This window comes from Pteropus vampyrus, unplaced genomic scaffold (assembly GCF_000151845.1).
Source record: "Pteropus vampyrus isolate Shadow unplaced genomic scaffold, Pvam_2.0 Scaffold316, whole genome shotgun sequence".
In the NCBI taxonomy this organism is placed as follows: Eukaryota; Metazoa; Chordata; class Mammalia; order Chiroptera; family Pteropodidae; genus Pteropus; species Pteropus vampyrus.
In genome coordinates, this window is record NW_011889097.1 from 89,704 (window position 1) to 96,991 (window position 7,288).

Sequence of the window (7,288 nt, forward strand, 5' to 3'; positions counted from 1 at the left end):
GTCGTTCCCATTCCCCCAAGTCTGGCTCCACCCAATTGCCTATTCGTTCCCCTGTTCCCCACCCCCCTGCCCCATTTAGACAATACTGACCCTAAGGCGCCTCCTCAGTCAGTGCCCGGGGCCTGGCCAGGCTCCTTCTGGGTGTCTGTGGTCTCCTGAAACTGTTCAGGGAACAGATTCTGCGTCCTCTGGGTTCTCCACTGCTGTCTGGGGCTGGAGGCAGGACTGGAACCTGACGGGAAAAGCTGTCAGCTGGGCAGTGCCGTGACACCCACTGTCTACCTGGGGTCTGTCCCCTGCCCACCTTGCCCGCCTCACCATCGCTTGACCAGGATGGCTTCTCGTCATCAGGCGAGAGTGTCTGTGGGGGGCTGGACCAGGGCCTGGACAGGGAGGAGGCCTCGCCCCATGGTTCCTGCTGCTGCTGCTGATGGAGCTAAATGGAAAGAGGAATGAGGGCTCCCTCCTGCCTACGCAGCACGGGGTGCGGAGGGTTTTGTGACCTCCTCCTCCAGCTCCTGTTGGGTAATTCCTTACCCCTCCACATTACCCCGCACCCATTTTGTGCTGCTCTCCCCACATTTTGCTTCTCGGCACCTCTCTACTCACCTGGTGCAGGTAGATGGCGTGGAGACTCATCTCAGCAGAAGCAAGCTCTGGGAGCTGGGCTAGCTTCTGGCCCCCAGTGCCTCCTGGGGACACACAGCTGGAACAGAGGGTACCGCAAATCAAAGGCATGCCCCTCCCCCTGCACCCTCCTCCTGGAGGATCAGCCTCACCACCCCGGCTCCCCTGCATCTCAGATCCCCACGCCTCACCTGGGGTCCTGGCCAATTCGGGAAATGGAGGCCAAGAGGCTGGCAGTGGCTGCAGCTGGGCAGGGGGCTGTGGGGCTCAGGTCCCGTGGGGGCATGAGGGGGTGCACCAAGAGGTTGGCCAGGAAGGCTTCCGGCTGGAAGCAGGAGAAGAAGGGGTCAGAAGAGAGGACAGAGAGGTGGGAGAGCAGGCTGGACCAGCGAGTGCGCAGGTCAGTGCCCAAGGTGAGGCAGGCAGAGGGAAGAGAAATGGGAGCAGCCAGGCTGCGGCTCACCAGAGGTGAGGACGAGTCGCTAAGCACTCTGGGGGTGGGGGGGCTGCGAACCGAGGTGGCACCCCAGGCAGCCGCATCTTGTTGGACCCGGCCCCGAAGGTGCCCCAGGAACTTGGAGCTGTGCCCGGGGGGGCGCCATTGTGGGTGCACCAGGGAGAACCTCATCAGGGAGAGCTCAGTCTTTCCGTCCTCCGCACGCTGGGACAGCGAGGCCTCGGTCTGTCCCTCTGAGAGCCACTAAGAGAAAAACAAAAGCTGTGGACACTGCTTCTAGAGCTGCAGTGGGAGCCTCGACAGGGAGGGGGACCGGAAACATGAGCCCCAGTTTCCAGGTGCAAGAGTGGAAGCCACAGCAGGGACTTGCCAGAGATCACCCCAAACAGGGCAGCAGAGCAGGGCCAGGCCACGCCCAGCACTGGAAGACAGTGTGGGCGCAGCGCTCTGCCAGCCTGTGCACGTGGGACCCGAGCTGGGCCTTACTCCAGCCCCATCCACTGACCAGCTCACTTCTCGGCCTCTCGGGTGGCCTTCGCTCCCATTTACTGGTGCTAGGGTTGTACGCACATCATCTCATGCAAACCCCGCGCGTCGGCTATGGTCATTGTCCTCACTTGACAGATGAGGACGTCAAGGAGCAAGACAGTGAAGTGATTAGCTTCAGGTCACAGGCGGCAAGTGATGGAGCTGAGGAGCAAACCCCTACCTAACCACCCCCCCACACACCCAGGGAGGGACTCTGACCTGGGGGTGGCCATGGCGCTTCACATCCATAAGGGCAAAGGAACAGATGTCGCCAACCCCGGCCACATCCACAGTGAAGTGATGGAAAAAATCAATAATCTCCAGGGCACGAGGGCGAAACCAGAAGAGCAGAAACAGCGGGGTGAGGAGAGGGGACAGCAGTTCCTCCAGGAGGGAGACCTGGGGAAGCAGGGGTGAGGCTGAGAAGGGGTTGCTGAGGATGCCACACTGTGATCAGGACCAAGAGACCTCCAGGGACGCTGCCCAGGGCAGGACACTTCCAACCCAGTCATTCCCGGCTCTCGGGATAGCCAGCCCCGAGCCGTCTGTCCATGCCCTTTCCCAGACGACGCGGGCTGCACAGCTCCTCCCGGAGCAGAGACCCCAGTTCGGGTCTCGACCCTCACCGCTCGGTATTGCAACAGACGCGCCATCTGCCGGTAAGCGCTGGCCTTGCCCGCAGCGCCGGGATCGTCCGGGAGGTAATGCATGTGGGCCAAGGCCGACTGCAGCAGGAGCTGCGGGGAACGGCCTTGGCACTGCTCGTCCGGAACGAAAGACCTGGAGAGCGAGATCGGGGTAGGAAAGGGGCCCGCCTTTAGCACGATGTGCGAATGGGAGGCAAGGCGGGGGGTACTGGCCGTGGGAGGGGTCAGGATCGCGGGGGTGGGGGGGGAAGGAGGCGGGGCTCAACCCCAGGGCGGAGGAATGCCTCCCCGCCGCCCACCGCGGGCAGCTTCCGCCGCACCTGGCCACGGTGGCCGTGACTCCGAGCGCGGTCATGGCCGTGAGCACGTGCTCCACGGCGAGTACGTCCTCGTCGTAGACCGTGAGCACCAGCAGAGCGGCGAAGAGCGCGCCGGCGAAGAAGACGAGCTGGCGGGCCAGCAGCGCCAGCAGGGGCGCGGGGGGCGCCGCAGCGCGCAGGAAGGCGGCGGCGGGGCGGTAGGCGCGGGCCAGGCGCGCGCGCAGCTCGTGCGGCAGCTCGTTGAAGTGGCGCAGCTGCAGGCGGGCCAGGCGGGACCAGCGGCGCGCCCCCAGCGCGCCCGGCTCTCGCCGCAGCAGCTCCACGTGGCTGTAGAAGGCGTGCAGCACCTGCCAGGCCAGCACCAGCGGGCTCAGCGCCAGGTTCACGGCAGCCAGGAGCAGCACCGTGCGCCGCCAGCGCGCTGCCAGAGCGCCCCGCTGGTCGCTGCGCTTGTAGGCGTCGGGCAGCTCCCAGCCCCCGCGGAAGAGCGAGAAGGGGCCGCGGAAGAGGAGCAGATCGACGTTGAGGGCCAGGCCGCGGCTGAGGAAGGCCGCATCGCCTCCCCAGGGCAGCGCGCAGCGGGCCGGCAGCAGGCCCTTGTTGGCCAGCGCCACCTGGTAGTTGGTGTAGCGCAGGATGCGGTGATGGACGTCCAGCTCGGTGAGCGGCCGCGGCTGCACGCACAGCCCCCCGCTCCTCTGCAGCGCCAGGAGGCGCGACTGCACCTCAGCCCAGGCGACCGAGCTGAGCTCCTCCTGAGGACAGGGGACAGGTGAGCGCCAGCGACCTGGACTCCTCCGCACGGTGATGCCCACACTCAGCATGACCAGAGCTACATCCCTCAGCACCCCCTCCCCACCGACATCACCAGTGTCCCTCAGGCGCGAGAACTGTCACCTTCCGATTCCTACCCTCCCCTAAGCATGTCACTAACCAGGGGACACTTCCTACTTCCTTTCATCCTCTTCTGAATTGTGTTCCTCATGGCCCTGTCTCTCCTGAGGTCATGAGTCATGTGCTTCCCAGCGACACCTCATAAGTTAAACTCTTCAGGTATCTGATCTTAGATCCTTACGAGTAGATTTTCCTGAGCGCCCACTCCCCAGTCCAACACATAGAAGACACTCGGTGGCCTGCCAACGTCGGCCCTGAAGCCTCACGTCTCTTGTCCCAGTGTGCTTTGAGATCCCCACCCCATCTCATTCCTCTGCACCACCCCCCCCACCCTAGTGACCTTCCTAAGACACTGGTTGTGTCCCCCTCTGGGGCGAGGGGGCTGTCAGACCTCTCACTTGGATCTCATCTGCAAACCTCCTTTCAGCCCCGTTTCACCCAGCTTCCCCAGTCCAGCTTAGTCAAGTCCCTCTGGGCCAGCCTCTCCAGTCCATCCCAGGGTCTCCCCTTCCCCTGGAAGGAATAGGGGAAGAGGAAAAAGAAAGAAGGAGAAAGAGAAGGGTGAGCAGTGGTCTAACTCCTGCTCTCCCCTGCCTCTGCCTGGCCCTCCGGATCCTCCCTACACTGTGCCTAGTGCTCCCCTACTCAAGGGGGCTTTCTAGAACCTCTCTCCTCGGCTGCGCAGGAGGGCGGCAGAGGCAGTAGACTTCTCGGTGGAGCAAGGGAAGCCAGCTGCAGAAGGCAGCCATGGAGCAGTGCCTTAAAGAACTGACACGCCGAGCAAGGAGCATGAGCAAGACAGGGATGGAAGGAAGGGCAAAGCGAGATGGGACAGTGATGGGGCCCGCACAGTGGGTGACCACAATAGGGGGTGAAGCCAGGAAGGAGAGTGGCATCACCTGGCAGGTGAACACTCGGCACTGCACACGGACACTCACTGCTCCCCCTCCCTGCGTTGAGGCTGGGACTGGCGCCCGCCTGCTGTCCTTCCCAGCCCACCCGAATTCCTCCTGCCCTGTAAAAGCCTGATGCCCACCCCTCCTCTAAATACCACAAGCACGTGACTACAAGTCATCATCTATAAATAACCCGTCTAAATCAACCAGGCCTCTAGGGTGAGGCCCGTGGTTTACTAGTGGTGGTACCCCATCTCTAACATTCTCGGGGGTCCAGGGTAGGTGTCAGCGAGGCCTTCTGCCTGCTTTCCAGGTGAGCCCTTCCGTCTGTACGGCCCCCACTCCTCCCCTGTCCTCTGCCCCCTGACACGGCACCCCTCCGCACAGACACGCCTGCCCAGCTCACCGGCGGGATGTGCAGGGCCTCCCTGTAAAACACCTGGATGTCCCAGTAGCTGAAGAGGTTGCAGACTGAGCGAAGCAACTGGACCAGCCAGAAGGCTGCAGCCAGGATCAGGAGGAGAACCAGCAGGTGGCTGGAGTGGATCCTGGGGGCAGCGGTGGGGGGGGAAGGTGGCGTGAGAAAGTGGGACCCTCCCATAGAGAGGGAGATAGGACTTGGGGAGCAATGGAAAAGATGGACGGGATCCATCAAGACTAGGGGTTCTTGAAGTGTGGGTCCTGGGGGTCCCCGAGACCCTAGCAAATGTCTGCAAGGTCAAAACTGTTCAGATAACACGAATATTTTCTGTCGTTTTCATTTTTATTCTCTCGCAAGTGCACAGTGCAATTTTTCAGAGGCCGTGTGACGTCACATGGAATGCGTGCTTATGCATTCTTAGGGTTTAAAGCCGTGATCAGCTTTAATCTCTAATAAAGTAAACATAGAGATGATTTTCATAAACAAAGCTCTCGGGTCCTCAATCAATTTTAAGTGTATAAAAGGTGGTCTGAGATCCAAACCTTGGAGAACCACTGATCTACCCCTGGGGACAAAAGGTGGGGGTGGCTCTTATCTGCTTGTCTTTCCTACCCACTTCCCCCACCGGCTGTCACTCACCGCTGAGCACACTGGGACGAAGGCAGGATGGCATCCGACAAGGTCACCTTGCTGTGAGGCAGCCCAGGTCTTGTCCGGTTATTTGGTTGGTTGGCAAAGAGAACATTGTAATCCACGCAGCGAAGAAGGAAGGTCGTGAAGGCGACGATAAACACAAATTGTCTGAGACAGCAGAGTGCGATAATCAAGCCTGACGGCTGGGAGGGCTTTGGCCCAGCCTCCAGGCCAGTGCGGTTCTTCCTCCCCACAAGGCTGAACCCCTGGGCTGCCATGGGGAGCGGGGAGGCTCGGTGGACTAGAAGCAGCAGGCGCTGCCAGGATAAGCATCTCACCCCAGCTGGAAGACATCCTCCAGCAGGATACAGGCAAAGCCATTCCTCTGGTGGTAGCTGTAGATGTGGCAGGTGCGTCAAGAAATAAACCTGAGGCATGATAGGTCTTTCCTCCCCAACCCACTGAACCCCCAGAGCACCCCCTGCCAAGAACAGCACCAGCCCCAAAGGGCCCTCCCGTGCCACCACTGCCAGGCCCAGCACAAAGGATATCTTGGTGAAGAAGCAGTCCAGGTTCTGGATGTGGTGCCAGGAGCCTGGGCACAGAAGAGAGAGCGTTGGGACTCAGCTGTCATCTCAGTGAGATCACAGCCTCAACCCATTGCCTCAACCCCCAGGCCCTCGAACACCCACTGCCCCCAATCCCACGCCCACATGCTCACCTCGGAGCCCTTCAGGCACATGAAGCAGGGGTTGCTGCTCCTCCCCATGGATGGGTGACTCCTGGGACCCCTCAGGGTCACAGTCCCCAAGACGCTCATAATCCTGCTCAGGGATCAGAGGGCCTATCCGCAGCCCAGGATTGTCCTGGGGGCATCGGCATGAAGGAGGGGGTGTCGCCGAGGCGAGGGGTGGGGTGGAATGGGAACCCCAGGAGGGGGGAGCAGAGATGGGAGTCATCACACGCCCGCCCTGTGTTGGGGGTGTGGCTGGGGTGGGGAGGGCACTGTGGCAAGGCTGAGAAGCCCCTGGGGCCTGTGCCGCTGGGCGGGGGGACCCCAGGGCCAGAGGAGGAACTGAGGAAGGCACACTTCTTGTGTGAGGAGCAGGGGACAGAGAGAAGATGGAGACCCTCCCTCCCCCAGGCCTCCGACATGGAGGAGGAGGAAGAGGAGGCAGGGGCATGGGGAGGAGGGGCATCGATCCAGGCCCCAGGTCTCCCCACAGCCCCAGCCTCCCCCTACTCCCCCCCCAGCCCGTTCGCCTCACCATCAGGCTGGCACCTTCTCCTGAGAGTTTGAAAGGATGGGAGCTGCTGCTGTTTCCACAGAGGTCTGGGGAGCTGAGAAGGGACTTCGACAGGACGGTGTCAACAACAGCACAGTGACTCAGTTGGGGCAGGCCCCAGGCGTCCCAGCTCCTAGTCACCTGTCTAAGCACTCACACCCCCTTCAGAGCAACCTTTGGCCAAAGCTCTCAGGGCCCCGCCTCCATGCCTAGGAGAGGCGTCAGCTAGAGAGGCAGATGCTGAAAAGCAGCCAGAAGAGACACCTGCTGTTCCATCTTCAGACCTCAAGTGGATTTACGGGGGATGCCGGAGAGTAGCAGCCAAAGTAACAAAAGCGAAAAAGAAAACCCTATCAAAGGATTATAGGTCTATGGGGCCAAGATGTTAAATCTTTGATTAATTAAAATCTTGTCTTCCCTCCTTACGCACACACACACACACACACACGCACACACGAGACACATATACATAAGAGACACACATACACACAAGAGAGACATGCACACACAGTGATCAACAGAGAAATGCTTTAAGACCAAAAACAGGATGAAAGAAAGAAAAGAAAAAGAAGGAAGGAA

The 7,288-nt window shown here is 60.8% G+C and overlaps 1 protein-coding gene across 4 annotated transcripts in view; it reads right to left on the minus strand.

Annotated features, from left to right (window-relative positions):
- ATG9B (autophagy related 9B) overlaps positions 1 to 7,288 on the minus strand; it is an 11,260-nt gene that overhangs the window by 2,617 nt on the left and 1,355 nt on the right. Inside the window, exons 2-15 of one of the 4 annotated variants that reach the window (XM_023521791.1) lie at positions 6,692 to 6,764; positions 6,145 to 6,289; positions 5,975 to 6,018; positions 5,762 to 5,826; positions 5,430 to 5,591; positions 4,776 to 4,917; positions 2,580 to 3,334; positions 2,239 to 2,392; positions 1,832 to 2,011; positions 1,091 to 1,327; positions 819 to 952; positions 610 to 706; positions 319 to 436; positions 91 to 232 (exon numbers count right to left, since the gene is read on the minus strand). In XM_023521791.1, coding sequence (XP_023377559.1) covers positions 105 to 232; positions 319 to 436; positions 610 to 706; positions 819 to 952; positions 1,091 to 1,327; positions 1,832 to 2,011; positions 2,239 to 2,392; positions 2,580 to 3,334; positions 4,776 to 4,917; positions 5,430 to 5,591; positions 5,762 to 5,826; positions 5,975 to 6,018; positions 6,145 to 6,289; positions 6,692 to 6,694 — 2,364 coding nt within the window. In that variant the 5' untranslated portion in view covers positions 6,695 to 6,764 and the 3' untranslated portion in view covers positions 91 to 104. Of the gene's footprint in view, positions 1 to 90; positions 233 to 318; positions 437 to 609; positions 707 to 818; positions 953 to 1,090; positions 1,328 to 1,831; positions 2,012 to 2,238; positions 2,393 to 2,579; positions 3,335 to 4,775; positions 4,918 to 5,429; positions 5,592 to 5,761; positions 5,827 to 5,974; positions 6,019 to 6,144; positions 7,283 to 7,288 lie in introns of those variants that run through there. The other 3 variants (XR_896935.1, XM_011377541.2, XM_011377543.1) reach the window with 3 other exon arrangements.